General features: G+C 40.4%; 1 protein-coding gene across 2 annotated transcripts in view; it reads left to right on the top strand.

The window, feature by feature from the left end:
- LOC139469769 (cGMP-dependent protein kinase 1-like) overlaps window positions 1–15,552 on the top strand; it is a 120,447-nt gene that overhangs the window by 43,354 nt on the left and 61,541 nt on the right. Inside the window, exons 1-2 of one of the 2 annotated variants that reach the window (XM_071252051.1) lie at window positions 12,662–13,210; window positions 13,649–14,184. The exons of the other annotated variant lie outside the window; for it this stretch is intronic. Of the exons in view, the coding sequence (XP_071108152.1) occupies window positions 13,832–14,184 (353 nt within the window). The 5' untranslated portion in view covers window positions 12,662–13,210; window positions 13,649–13,831. Of the gene's footprint in view, window positions 1–12,661; window positions 13,211–13,648; window positions 14,185–15,552 lie in introns of those variants that run through there. 2 annotated transcript variants of the gene reach the window in all.

The following is a 15,552-nucleotide window of genomic DNA, read 5'->3' as shown; positions in this document are numbered from 1 at the left end:
TTCGGACATCCTTTCATTGAGCACATGTCTGTTTCATTACATGATGTTGACATCGTGTGGAACAACATAATCGTTATATGTTATTAATAGAATAATATAAGATAGCTACGCGATAAATCGCAAAAAAACAATAAGAACGAAATGTCGTTTAATTCACGATAAAACATGACGTAATTTCTGGAGATTCGAACATGCGCTCGCAAGTTGATAACGTCGTATAATGGACCACGTTTTTTTAGAGGGGAGTGTCTAGTGAGTTATTCCCCATAGATGTAGCTGGACTGATGAACTCAATGGCCGAACGATCCCACCAAAACGTTGGAGAGGTATGACAATCGGTATCAGGAGAAAAGGCGCAGATAATCGACGTGAGGATTGTGAGAATACCAAACTTAACTATACCTGTGCATCAAATTGATTTGTCCGACATTCCCGATTTCGGATTGTATTCGGGGAGTCGTCATTATCTCAAGACGGGTAAATGTTTTTAAAGCTCATACAATTTATTGAAATTCTTAAAAAGGCCTGTACAACATGTTGATATCTCATATAAGAAATAACGACTCGTGGTCGTTGTTTATCGTACAGTAAAACACTGCTGCGCCCCACGTGGTTTATTCTCCCTGCAGTGTTTTATTGTGCGATAAACAACGACCACGAGTCGTTTATTTCTTGCTTAACACCGTACAGTTTTTTGTCATAAGTTTATACATCAGTCAAAATAAAAATAAGTCATGTTTTGAACACTGCGACGTAAACATGATTCAGTGGGATTGTATACATGCGCTAGTAACAGCCTTCCGGGTGATAAATCTAACTGACTGAAGGAGAAGCGTAGATCATTGACAACATAACGCCAGCATCCAAGCGATTTACACCGATGATTATTTGTGATGCACCAGACGCACTCTAACTCGCGAGATAACTTATTGTGTAGCTGCCCACAACATACGTGTGTGAGATATGTCGGGCAGAAATATATACCAGTCAAATGGCAGAGGTGCTTACCGTAGGTGTAATGAGATATTTGTGTGAGATGCTAACTGCGTTACGTGTTATGCTGAGACGTCAACTGTCAACGCATGGCAATTACAAGTGGTCTTGTCTCGTTCGACAATACACATGTTTAAGAAATTGTGAAATGTGATTATTACACTATATTACACAAGAACTATCCCGACGTCATGTATAGTGTTCAGTGCATACAAGAGAATACTCTGCAGCCATAGGCACAAGTGGGGTTAATGTAGGGTCCACCTTTCTCAGTCGCAGCTTCACTGTGGAATATAATCCCTGTCACACTTGGATGCACTGTAACACTTGAAACATTTGGCAGACATTTAAAAACTTAGCTTTGTACAGAGTCATATGACATTTAGAAGCACGTTTTGGGCGCCACAGAACTGCCAGCAGCTGCATCATCATCATCATCATCATCATCATCATCATCATCATCATCATCATCATTTAACCAATGTTATATTTGGGGTAACACTTTCTTAGTAAAGTTAGTAGAGTACAGATTCTAGTATCTTAGGGAGGGCCGGGGGTTGAGTCCCAGACAGGATTCGAACCCACACTCCCAAATCACAAAAAATAACTTATTAACTTATTTAAAAGACGTTAAAAGACGTATTAAGACGTTAAAAGAAGGCACTTGTTATTACCTTGCCTGGCGCTGTGGATTAAGGGGATAAACAAGAACCAGCCAGCTAAAAAGCAATATGATGTGCCTGAGTGTGTATTTATGTTAAACTGCGGCATGGTATCTCAGTGGGCTAGCACTATATGATCGACATAAGTTTGGACTAGTACAAGCCGCCACACACACGTGCATGTGAGTTTCTATATTAATGCAATAATCTTGAAAGCGACATAAACCCTCATTTCACATCACCTCATTTTCCCATGTTGATTGTGTAAGGGTTAAACTATGAAAGAGTTCCGTCCAAACATTATTAAACACCGAGTAACACAGCGACCTCTCGCACGTTAACCCCGAATCGCTAATATACAGTTCACTTGATCAAACGCAAACAGCTTGTGTTCGGGGCACCTGAAACGTAAACACAAATGTATTATCTACCCTATGTTTATTTTCTCAATAAAACCCTCAATCTTTTCGCGATTCCCTCCTGATTCGTGTCTACATAATCTTCCGTGATGTTAACACAGTGAAGCTTGAAGAATTACTTTTTACATTTGAATCAGATGTTGGCCAGGTTGCAGCTTAAAAATTCGTTTTTCCACTGATAAATTAGGAATTTTGTGACTTTTTATTGTCTCGTTATAATCAAGATAAACAATATGACGGGCGTCCATTACCAAAATAGCTATTGGTGTTTAGGATAGATATGTTTTTCTGTAACTAGACATAATTATTTTGTTTACGAAAACGTTAAATCCGAATAGACGTTTTAGCGTAGAGTGTATATTTATGTGGAATGATGGTTGGTAACAGAGGCACCAAATTATTTGTGTCGACTTGAGTTAGGAGATAAACAACTTTTGGAGTAACTTTAAGGATCGCATTGAAAAAGCGGACCACACGTAGACATAGATGTTCAGAAACCGCAGAATGGTTTCCATGGCACTGGTCATGAACAGAGTGGTTTACTCGAATGAGATAGTTCGACTTACCGTGAACTATTATATCGGGATCCACCCTTTTAGATACATTAAATTCGACTAACTGCAGCAACACATGTAGAATGGAGACGGTAACAGTCGAAACTGGACGTTCGAGACAACCGTATATTCGACTAATTTCATTTTGAAGAGGCGACTAACGGGATCGGGTGGTCAGGCTCGCTGACTTGGTTGATACATGTCATCATATCCTAATTGCGTGGATCGATGCTCATGATGTCAATCACTGGATTTTCTGGTTCAGACTCGATTATTTACAGACCGCCGTCATAATGCTGGAATATTGCTGAGTGGGGCGTTCAACAACAAACAAAACTATGACTATATTTACAATTAGACCATCATTTTCTATTATACTAACTATTGTACCTGCTACATGGGTTCCTTGCCTCATCCATCTCCAACACATTGATGTACACATGAACTTTGCTTGTACATGTAGGAGATAGTATGTCTCATGTAGGCGGCTACTACAGAGAAGAAGTCAGCCAGTACAGCAATGTATCTCCCACACGTAATAGGGTGGGTTTGGTGGTTAAGTACCACAAATGAGGACTCCAGGCTTCGTAAACACAGTGCACGTATACTGTACATGAATGAATGAGTCATGCCATCGGCTGGTGCCTGTTTTGTTCCGCAACTCTCTCTTGTGAATGTCTGGAGTAAACAGGTGCAAGGATAGGATGTGTTATTGACATTGATTTGTTTACTCATCACTTTTGTCAGTTTGTTTGTTATTTAAAGCCGCACTCAGAAATATTCAAGCCATATGACGACGATCTTTGAATAATTGTCTCTGGGCCAGATAATCCAGTGATTGACATTATGAGGATCACCCCACGCATTCTAACCCATAGATCTTCAGGATCCGATGCTTGTCATTAAAGGCGACTGTGCTTGTCGTAAGAGGCGACTATCGGGATCGGGTGGTCAGGCTCACTGACTTGGTTGATGCATGTCACCGTATCCCAATTGCGTGAATCGATGCTCATGATATCAATCATAGCATTGTCTGGTCTAGACTCGATTATTTACAGACCGCCGTCATATAGCTGAAATATTGATTAGTGTGACGTTAAACAACAAACAAACTCAACAGACTGCACATAAACTCGATGCAGTGGTCTTTAAGATAGCCTCTCCAGCAGTACAGAACCATCAACAAAATCAACACTGACATTGAGATTATGTCCCACAAGAAAACGTTCGTATTGTGGCGTTTGGGGTTTGATTAAGTCTTATTAAGGTGCGTTAAACCCAATTCACTCACTCACTTGCTCTTATTTAAGAGCCCAACGCTTTTTCAATTTGGTCGTAATTCGAGCGTACACACACATTTTAGACAAACGACCGCCTGCAGTCTTGTGCCTTACTCCAATACCTGCACCTGATAGTCTTCGATAACACAAAGGAGTCAGGAGTAAGCAATACGAATGTTCACCATTATGAAGTAGCCAGGGACTTTTTTCTTGCCAAACTGCGGCGTTTAACGACCGTGCATCTGATGAAAGGAAGTACCTTACACCGGAGGCGGGCATCCCACTACTTGTAACAGATCGCGAAGCTGGTGTGTGCATGGAAGTTGTGATGGGAAGAGGAAATACCAACCCTGAAGCATGTTGCGCAAGGCTGATTTGTATCACACTTCAAATCTGAAGAACTCCTAAGATGTAAATAAAGTCACCTTGAGTGTAGGTGTCCCGAAATAGAACCGCTCCACGTGAAGTCGTGATCACTGATCAATTGTGCGTTCTTATTTTAACTCAAACAGTGTTGGATCCGGGTGAGGGGGTGGGGTGATAAACAGTGCGTGCATCCTTAAATATTCTGGATCCACCTCTTTCGAATTATTGTTCATTCATTCATTCATTCATTCATTCATTCTCTCTGATCCATCATGGTCATTCAAACATTCTGCAGGATCAATTGAGTTATCTCGAAGGCTGTATTCATTTTCTTAATATTAGGGATAACGCGAGTTCATCTTCATACGCAGTATTGTTACATTACGAATATCATTGGCATTTAATGAATATGTGTACATGTAAGTTATATAAAACTTTCTCTGAGCTTGGGCTGTTTCTGTAATCCCATCAACCTGGTCCCATAAGTGTCGTAAACAGGAAACAAGACTATAAATCTGTCGACGTGACATAAAAAACGCGGATAAAATAACGTTTCAAACAACGTAACGTCAATGTATTACAGCAATGTAAAATCAGATGGGTTGTTTATTCACATACAGACAGGTCCACTGGTCAGACCGGTGAAGATCCGGGGTAGAATAGGTCTTCAGCAACCCATGCCTGCCGTAAAAGTCGACTATAATTGTCGTAAGTGGTGACTAACGGGATCGGGTGGTCAGGCTTGCTGACTTAGTTGATGCATGTCATCGTATCCCAATTGCATGGATCGATGCTCATGATGTCAATCACTGGATGTTCTGGTTCAGACTCGATTATTTACAGACCGCTGTTATATAGCTGGAATAGTGCTGAGTGCGGCGTTAAACAACCCCCAAACAAACACTGGTCAGGAGGTACCTGACGACCCGTTTCAACCTCGGAGTGCACATGTGTGACCCATGTATCACGCCGTGTGGAGGCTCATCCCAACATCTGTTTCGTAACTACATCGTTGTTGAACGATCATTCTCAGACCGCTATTGCTCAGGGGAACATTTCTTACACACACAAGACAACATGTTGAAGGGTGTGAAAGCTATGCAAGTGTGAGACACCGGGAGATGTGTATTACAGCTGATGAATGACATGCACATGGAATCTACATGCTTCGTTTAGGTTTCAGGTAACCTAATCATGAACAGAGGCAATAAGGCGTTGTATATTATGTTTTGAATCATTTCCTCAAGATCTGGAGGGCGGTGGTCAGTCAAATGGTAAAGCGTTTGCAGAAGGTCGTGGTTCGATTCCTACCATGGGTACAATATGTGAATCCCATTTCTCGTGTGATGTTGCAGGAAAAAGGCCAATGACACATGTAGCAAAATGTGGTACAAATGTGTCTATGAATTTGAGTATTCAAATATGAATCCTGTTTACTACTACTACTACTACTACTACTACTACTACTACTACTGCTACTACTACTTCAGAGTCGTTAACCTTTAACTTCGCCCGTAGGGGTAGCCTACCGGTTGCAGCGTTCGTTTATCAAGCTGATATCCTGTGTCCCACTTCCAATGTATGAAGCCCAAGTTTGGTGGAGTACGTGAGTGAGTTTGGTTTAACGCCGCATCGAACAGAAAAAATGTATATGTTACATTATGGCTAAATGTGGATAGACGTTAACCACTGTTGAAAGCACTAGTCACGTTCGTGGTGCTGACAGACCAAGGTTTTACATCATGTGGAATCTGGGATGAGAGCCCACGACAAGCGGATTAAACAGTACCTTGTTGCGCTGTACACTGCTTTGTCATCCTGACTTAGGATGGAAGTGAACTTGTAAGTCAGTGACATGAGTCAGACACTGGGATTCCGGATTGTATAGGTCACGGTGACACTGCGTCAGGTCCACAATAGTGAAAACACGACAGAGTTCTAACCGACTGATATCTCATTGACATGTCAGGCACTTCACGGTTTTCAGTACTGTGTGGTTTAATTATTAAGGCAAACATACTTGACTTAACGCGGTGGGAAAAGATAACAGCGTCGCCATCATGTGTTCAATCAATATCATAAATACACTTCCCAGTGTCTTCATGGCATTGATTTCCGACATGATTTCTTTTAATTTGACAGTTAATGTGTATTGCTGTTATGTTTGTGTTGTTTAGGGCTTGCCGTTTAGCGTAGGCGTAATGTTAGGAACAGGAATTCAGACACTACTTTTGTAAGCAGGACGTTATCACTTTCCTATTCAGCTTTCGTGGTTGGTCAACATGTCAACATGTGATTGATATTAGAATTAAAACATATGTTTTCAGCACCGATAAGTATAGAATACGACAAGCAAGAAACATACTTACGCTTGATGATTATAATAAAAACGACAAAACCCTTTCCATATTTATAAGAAATCTCTGCTGAAAGAGTCAGTCGATTGTACGATGTTAGAAATGTTGTGAACAAAGAATGTTTTACAGATGACAGTGTTACCTTTTGATTGTATGATAACTACGATGGCAGTTATAGTATCACCTAGGTTATGAGAGAAGTAAATATGACACAAAGAAGTAAATGTGACACAAATCTAATAAGGACATATTGTATACTTGTCCACACGAAGAGAAATGTACCGTTACTTGTCTGACTATTTCCAAATTATCCCCTTCATGCAACTGTATCTGCACCTTTAACGACTGCTTGTTAACCCACCTGTTATCTGTATCAAATCTATTATATTGTGTAACGAAGGGTAAACATTTTGCAGAATGCCCACCATGTTCCTTTCATACCAAGTGTCATTATAAAAAGATAAACGCCGTAGCAGCACAAACGTACACCTTTATGTGCCTGATGGCGTCTACATCAATCGGTGTGGTGTGAATGGGGAACAAAACCACTGTGTGTCCGGAGTGTGAAGCTTAGTCAATGAAAAGATGACACGACAGAAAATTATAATGCTTGTCCAATAATTCTGTGATCAGGGAGTAACAATGTAGTCTATTATCGTTTTTCTTCCAGAAATTCTGTCACAGGTTGTTTCCGTCTCAGCGCAACTCTTTTATTGAACGATGACAGAAAGCAAAAACCTGTTTCTTTGAAGTTTGTGAAATATTATAAATAGCTATGAAAACGAAATCATAGGATGGAAGTTGAAAAGGCTTTTCCACTTCTTGTCAATACACTGTCGTGGCTGGAATACCGGTGGCATTGTCAAGTCAAGTCAAGTTTATCGGCTATACATAATTCCTTAACAATTCCAACATGCCGGCATATAGTCATCATTGAATCACTCATTAACACACCAACATGCTGACTGAAGTGTGATGGCGTTTGTCACAACCTGCAGCGAGTTTGGGGCTGACGAGGGTGGGACTGTTTTCATTCCTCTCCCCGAGATTTGTGCGGGTCAGTGAGCTGGGTTTAGGTCGTTTTAGGCAATATTCCAGTGACATCACGGCGGGGGACACCAGCAGTGGACTTCATACATCCTACACATGTGGGGAATCCAATCGGGCCCTCGTAGAGACGAGTAGACACTATAACCACTGGCCCACCCCAGTTGTCCCTTTGGAAATTAAAGAAATGACTGAAACGAGAATATGGCATCTCAAATATACCTGATGTATTCCTTGGTATATTCGGCATGTTAAGAATATGTGTATCATTGGTATGTTGAAAGGTATTATGAAAACTATGACCGATTGTATTCCGTAGTTGAGTTAACATTGGAATGAAACGATATTAAACGCATAATTAAATACGGTATCATATCAGTCATTGTATATAGATTTTCATGTTTAGTGTAGGTGAAATTCAGAGAGTAAACGTGACGGTATAGAGAAAATGTCCCGAATCGAAGCACACTCTTTTTGCGGTCAGTAACCCGTGACTTAAGAGCTTTAATTGATTTGTCGAGTTGGGAATGTCATTATCCGCTCATCCGACTAAATGACTGCAGAAGACAGCCTCAGTGCACATCGTCTGAGTAGGAATTAATTCAAACATTTATATTTCGACATTTTCGTGGGACTCCTTTATTCCAGTGATGTTACTGTGTAGATGTATCTGTTGACCTTTACACCTCGTACAACGATGGGTATCTCTCTATGACACATGCAAAAAGTCACATGAATGTGGATTTATTATATACATATGAATGAAATACTGGAATTTATCACTGACGATAGATCAAGTTATCAGTCACTAGTGACTGATATGAAAATGTTATATCAGTCACTAGTGACTGATTTAAACAAGGTGCCGGATGCCGACTGTACTCAGTCTCAACCGCAAGTGCATAACTTCTCTTCAACTGACCACAGGAACTTTTGGACGAGTCTGATGTCTGGAAATAACATCTATGGCAATGTTAATATCACTCTTGCGCCGGACATGCTTCGCCAGACATTAGGCACAACTGGCGACAGCGAGACGTACCGCCGAGGCGAGAAGCGCCCGCTTGAATTTTCCGAGAATTGAACTTTCCTAATTTAATTAATGACAGCAAGCAACAATGTTTCAGTTTAAATGTTCGGGGTTCTATAAATGTATTTATGTCAACTTTCATACTTATCTGTGTGAAAATTTGATCAAATTTGGCGGATTTTGTAAGCCTGGATAGCGCTCAGCTGATCGTTGACATGGTCACAGGACTAACTGTTTATGTATTCCTACGCCAATAAAATATATATATTGCAAGTAATAAAAATAAAACATGTATATAATAAATAGAAAATTCAATGTGTTTTCTCAAATACCACTCATCGAGTGAAGTGGGGAGAGTCTAATATTATCACGAGTGACAGAAGTGGGGAGAGTCTAATATTTTCACGAGTGACAGAAGTGGGGAGAGTCTAATATTTTCACTCGTGAAAATATTAGACTCTCCCCACTTCACTCGATGAGATAAAAGTGGTATTTGAGAAAACACATTAAATATCCTCTATATATTTAATCATGCATGGTTAAGGTAACGATTTCCTAAGTCTAATAGTTCCTAGTATTTTATGAGTGCTTCAGCTGCCTGTCGACCCTGTCGTCACCATAAGCGGAATGTTTGGTCACACGCGATGAAATAAGAAGTATCTCCGGTTTTGAGAGCTACGTGCCATCCCATTAGAAACTTGAAATAATATATACCAAAAAGCTATCGAAATTATATATTATATGCTAATTTTAATATTCAAATTGTGTAACTCGATCATGAAAACAGCAATGTCAACAGCACCATAATGCGAAATACATTTGAGTAAACTCAACTACATTTGATAACAGCACAGAAGAGGCAAGTGAGGATAAGATAGATGGATGAACGATGTTTTATCATAAGTAGGAGCAACGTTTCGGTATAGGTTCTAACACAGTTATCAAGCAAGTAGTATTTCTCAAATGCCTCTCAAAGAGGTTAGCACAGAAGGGGTTTAAAGACAATTGTTTCGTGTAATACCATAAGGTATCCTATCGACTTAATAAGAACGGATGATATTGATTCGTCCTCTGTGTTTATGTTCGGGACATCTCCAAGCCCCTTTTACCAAATTTGCAATCGATTATTTAGTACCTCGAATGGTCTCACTTTTACTGTTAAGCGCTCAAACGCCCGTTCCGTCTGTTGTAGGGAGCTTATAGTAAAGGCCCTACCTGGCTAGACTTACACCAATCAACACCCAGACGACGATGAGCTGAGTGAATAACACCTAATAACACCCACCAGCCAGTTACAGAATCAATTAAAGCTTTAATTGGAGTCTAACGTTTCCTCCTTGGAAGGTTATTTCAATCACGGCACGTCTTTGTTGTCAGAAAGTGGGCACAGTTGGTTTAGCAGTCTAAACAATTGCAGCAGATGGCTTGTTGATAGGCAGGATCGAATCTCGCGGGAGGTTGTGAAAATGAAGGATATCCTGATGTCGATAGCTTTGATTTGTAATTGCTGTTACCTGCAGAATGTATTAGTTAACATATTAGTTCCACGCTTCAGGATTGTTGTGCAAGCGTTAATACAGTCAGGGTATCTGCCATTGTGAACATTCTACGTCAACAATCTCGCAACATAAGTACATCTAGTCCATTAGTCATCACTGATATTCATATATTTGTGGCAGCTGTTTTCCATTTTACGCCAAACGGAATCTGTTTGGGCGCATAATGTAGACTTGTTATTCCCTTGCATTGACAATTTATATTCAATTAGCATTACTTTTGATCGTTCATTAATGTTCATGTTAATTGTCATACTTCAGCCAATTGCGTATTAAACAATCGCTTGGAACCGACACTGATGTAACTTTAGAATATATGTAGCGTTAACATTCGGTTTTATATTAATATGTTTATTCACGTTCAGATAATAAATCATGCTGACAAACGTGTCGAGATACATGCGAGTCGCATATTTCGTGAAAGTAAACACATAAACACCAACTTGGGTGCAACAACGACATCTTCTATGAAAATATACATGTTATACTCGTAACATCGCTTTACTTAACTTCAAACCACTTCTACAACTCCCACAACTGTGGAAATAGCCGAGGAGAGCAGTCGCTACACGACCAAGGTGTTGCCCAGTGCAGGTTTATTCATTTGTAAAGATAAGCTGAGCTTCAAAACCATCTTGGTGGTCGTTGTTAAAGCATACAACGAGTTAAGATGTATACTACAATATATCATAACGTCTACGTCTGTGTTTGATCCAGGAATATGGATAACGTGTTTAGAAACCTAAATTGCTAAAGAGAATTGACAGTAAAACGAATTCTAACGTAATGTCGGAGAAGAGAATTGCAAGTGAAACAAATTCTAACGTGATGTCGAAGAAGAGAATTGCAAGTGAAACAAATTCTAACGTAATGTCGGAGAAGAGAATTGCCAGTAAAACGATCGCAAGTTGATTAGCATCATCTGTGTAGGTTAACGGAAACCCAAAGTCGGTATTGGATATGCGGTGATTTAGATACACAGCATTAACTAACAGTAATAATGTCTCAAATATGTTATCCTAGGTATGTAGGGATGGTATATGCGAATGAGTTCAAGGATAGGCCGTGATGGCTTGATTACTGTATAACCTCATTAATCCGGAAACCAATAAATGTTAATTCAAAACTAAGAAAGGTTCGCGAGTTTGGATTAAAGAGGTTCAAATGTATCTGGTGGATTACAGCTGTCAGACACAGACCATCTTTGTTTCTTCCGGTGTCTAAACAACACGGATTCAGGAGTGGTACGTTAGCGTGATCGGACTAGGTAAACGTGTGTATGGCATTAGCTCATCATCTCAGGAGCATATGGTATACACTCAATTAAAAATTGTTTTACCTGTTTATGAAAAACGTCCTCCTTCTCGCACACTTCAGAGTGTCTACTTTCTGGTCTATGTTGTCGTGTTCTTAATTCTTTTCCTACGGGCAATGACCTTAAACCTATACATAATAACAACCATAGTACAAGCTCGAATATGATATAAAATGTCTAAAAGCATAAAGTACAATTATGTTTAATATATAATTTATATTCTAGGTTCACATTAGTTACTACTATTTTGACGCAACAGTGACAAAAGAATTATGTCCGATGCATTTCCCTATTTTGACTTGTACCGTATGTCCCCGTGTTTTTCCTTCAGGTGAACAGTTGACTTGCCATTGTATGTGTTTGTGACGGATGTGACAGGATACGCTCATCGTTTTGCGAACACCTGGTATTATCCCATTTGATAACGATTCATAAACACATGCTCATGATATAGTCGGAATCGTACAATCGACTTGTGATCGATTTTGTTTTCTCTACAACGTGTAAGGCTGAACAAAAACCTGCAGGTACGCTTCATTATACAAGTTAATATTTCATTACATGTATATCTGCTGTGCAGGGAGGCGGCTTTGGTCATAACTGTATGTATTCATCCTTTTTTATTTGTCTATAAGCGTTCCGAATTCAAATAATGATTATATTCGAATCACGCAAACGGGAAAGATGGCAATGCGAAGACGATACCTTCATGCTCATTCTAATCATTTCGACGAGAATATACGAATGAATGTAAGAGACATCTTCAACAATATTCCACAGATGTCCTGAAGGCAACTCATTGGTGTGTGTATTGGGTTCTGAGTGTCTGTTTCACAATATTTCATTACCGATAGCCGCGACAGTCCGTCGTTAGATAAATGAGCAATTCTATTTCAACACCTTCAGCAAAAAGTGCATTGCTCGTTCACTCGAGGAAAGCTAGTTACTCGCAGTTATCAATGCGCGCGCCTTGCCTGTAACCTACCCTCCGCTTCGTGCATTCAGCGGCCACTGCCTCAAGTGTAAACCGATACCAGTGGAGATATCAAGCGATTTTATTTTCTGCAAGGGTTGAAGGGGAAAGCACGCATGTTTCTTAGCTCTTCACGTGCTTCGTGTGATAGCACCTCGTCGCCATTGACTCAGGACATGCGCTGTCACAGAATGTTGGTCAGTTGGCTGCGCAGGTCGGAGGTCATGGGACAGTGTCAAAGGTCGGGAAACGGGATGCGGTGAAGTTTGGAGTTTGTTTTCTTCTAGGAGTGGCCATAGGTATTCTACAGACGGAAGAGTATGAACAAAAGCATCGCCTCACACCGCCCCAGTCTCGCGTTTGATTGATGCGATGCAAGTCTAGGCGAGATTGTAACGCGGAGGAGGAAGACACAATGTTTTGCTGTCAGCTCTGCCGAGGAATTCTGAAGCTCAAATACTTTTCATTAAGAAGATTAGTGTCTTGTTCAACGAGTCTCTGTTTTATCCCTGAGGTGTAGGAATACTCTCCGTCAGATTCACAGTAAAAGCTTCTGTTGCGAAAGGATTCACCAACGAAGGCTATTCTGTCGGAGTTAATGTTTGTGTGGACCGCGAAATTGGATATATGTGTTTTTAATAATTGATGGATAAACAAGGTAGGTTTTCAATTTCTCCTTCACATCCTTCATTTTCTCGTAGTCTGGTCTACTGAAGATGACACTAGGTGTATGTTACAGAAACATTACTTGACCTGATATGTCGCAATCTATTGAGGTTTTTTATACCTGCATATAAAATATATTTAAGAAAGACGGGTGTCACATTTCGCTGAACTAAGACTTTCTTAACATGTCTGTGAAATTAAACGCCCACGCTGTTTCAGAAATATAACCCGTCATAGAATCGACACATAGGTATATCTATATCCAGTATCTTCAATACCACGTGTAATTCTGTGGTGACTTTAGCGGTCTCCGTAGGATGGCAAACATCACAACACAGAAGGGTGATTACATTATGTTCAAACTGAGGATTTAATGACTACTAATTTTTTCACCTGTTAGAAAATGAAACACCTTAGGTTTTCTCAACAGGTGATATGTGTGGTGTTTCCTGAACAAATTCAGGGCCTATCCATTGCCGAGCCGCCGTTTGAAACATCCTAGAAGAATTTGTCTACGTGCATTCTTGAGTGGAAGCACCTCGTAGGGCGGAGGCTGGATCAAGGTTCGTGGAGGTTTATCAGATTATCCTGTGGTTTTAACTAGGGCGGGTGAATGCCGAAGCCGTGCCCCGCGACCGAGCGAGGTTCGGGGATCATGGGGACTCTTAGGGATCTTCAACTGGCCCTGCAGGAGAAGATCGAGGAGCTGAGGCAGAGGGATGACCTCATTGACGAGTTGGAGGGGGAGCTGGACGAAAAGGATGCTCTCATACAGAGACTCTATCAAGAACTTGACAAATACCGCTCCATTCTCAAACCCGTCACCGACAGGTCGAACTCCAGGGTCACAAACCATGGCCCCGTGCGTGAAAGAAGCAAAAGAACTGCTATCTCAGCTGAACCTGCTTCTGTTCGGTTTCTTCAAGCGGCATCATACAAAAGTAAAAGAATTGCAAAGTCACAGACGTAAGTTTTTGTGAGTTTGTATTTTTGTAGATTTCTGTGTATAGATGATAGTACCGTGTTTGTAAGATTGACCATGGTGGTTCTGGATAAATGGTTTATCGCCGTTGTCGACTTGATAGTATGACAGCTTGGCTCTAATAATAGTGCCATGTCGTATTTTAGGTCCGTGTATCACTGTTATATGGTAGACATATCTGTCCGAGAAGACAATACGTGCTTCAGTGTAAAATGTAGAGATCGATACCTAGGCCACATTGAATCATTGAAGACTCGTCGTCTTCGGTCGTAAGCCTGTGACTATAGAGTCCCATGGCAACAATAACTGGGAAAAACATGTTGAATTCTTATTTTGGTGTCAGTGATTCAAAATATATTTCTGAGTGAGTGAGTTTGGGTTAACACCGCTTTGAACAGTATTCAAGTTAAATCACAGCGTGGGAGATTAATGTGGGAGGAAATCCAAAAGTGATGCACGTCTCGTTTACCACTTTGGTAAAACCCATGAGCATGGATATGGTGCTAACATACCAAGAAACATAATAAGAGCGAACCGGGATTCAAACCCACGTGCGCAGCGAATTGCGAAGCCAAGAAGACTCGGACGCCCGTGCCCCCACATTAACCAAGAAAATCATGTTGAATTCTTATATTAGTTTCAGTGATAAAAAGAAAAATATTTATTTCTCGTTACATTATCCATGAACTCCGCCCACCACTGACTTGATATTTACGCCTCCGGTCGTTTAATGTCACGTGTTTTAGTTTTTGCAAATTGCCGTGATAGGTCGATTGGGGCATTAAAACTCGCCACACAGCCTCAACACTGTGTGGAATACTTTGACTTTTATACGTACAGTTTACATATAGGTTTCTGTGAGGTCATCAGTATTTTTAATATGCAAGTTAATATGTAGTTAAGCAAACATCAATAAAATTACACAATTCATTCTGGTAACATTATTGATTATTTTACCAATCACTTAGATTACAGCAATGATTAGAGTGACAAAAAATACCACGTAACGTCCACTTAAATGCAATTTTCGTAGACAGTTTCAAATTCGTTTCAATGTCCCATGGCAATTCCTCGTTGTGAATTTTGTATGCAACAAATATCCTTTACCTTTTAGAAGAGTAACTAGAGTGATGATAGCAGTGTAACAATGTTTGTCATCGTACCCCCACGGATTTGATCATTGACCACTTGCCTATCTACAGTTTTTGGTGAGATAACTGTCATAGAATGAGAAGTTTAATTGCGGCGTTAAAGATCATGTACTCAGTCACATGAAACAGAACACCGACTCAGTGGTCCAGAGCGTCTACCGGGAGAGCGGAAGGTCTGTAGTTCGATCCTCTTCATACCAA

Source organism: Haliotis cracherodii, unplaced genomic scaffold, assembly GCF_022045235.1.
Source record: "Haliotis cracherodii isolate W230 unplaced genomic scaffold, xgHalCrac1.p SCAF_2, whole genome shotgun sequence".
NCBI lineage: Eukaryota > Metazoa > Mollusca > Gastropoda > Lepetellida > Haliotidae > Haliotis > Haliotis cracherodii.
Note: the sequence above shows the minus strand (reverse complement) of the source record. Positions and strands in the feature narration are given on the sequence as shown.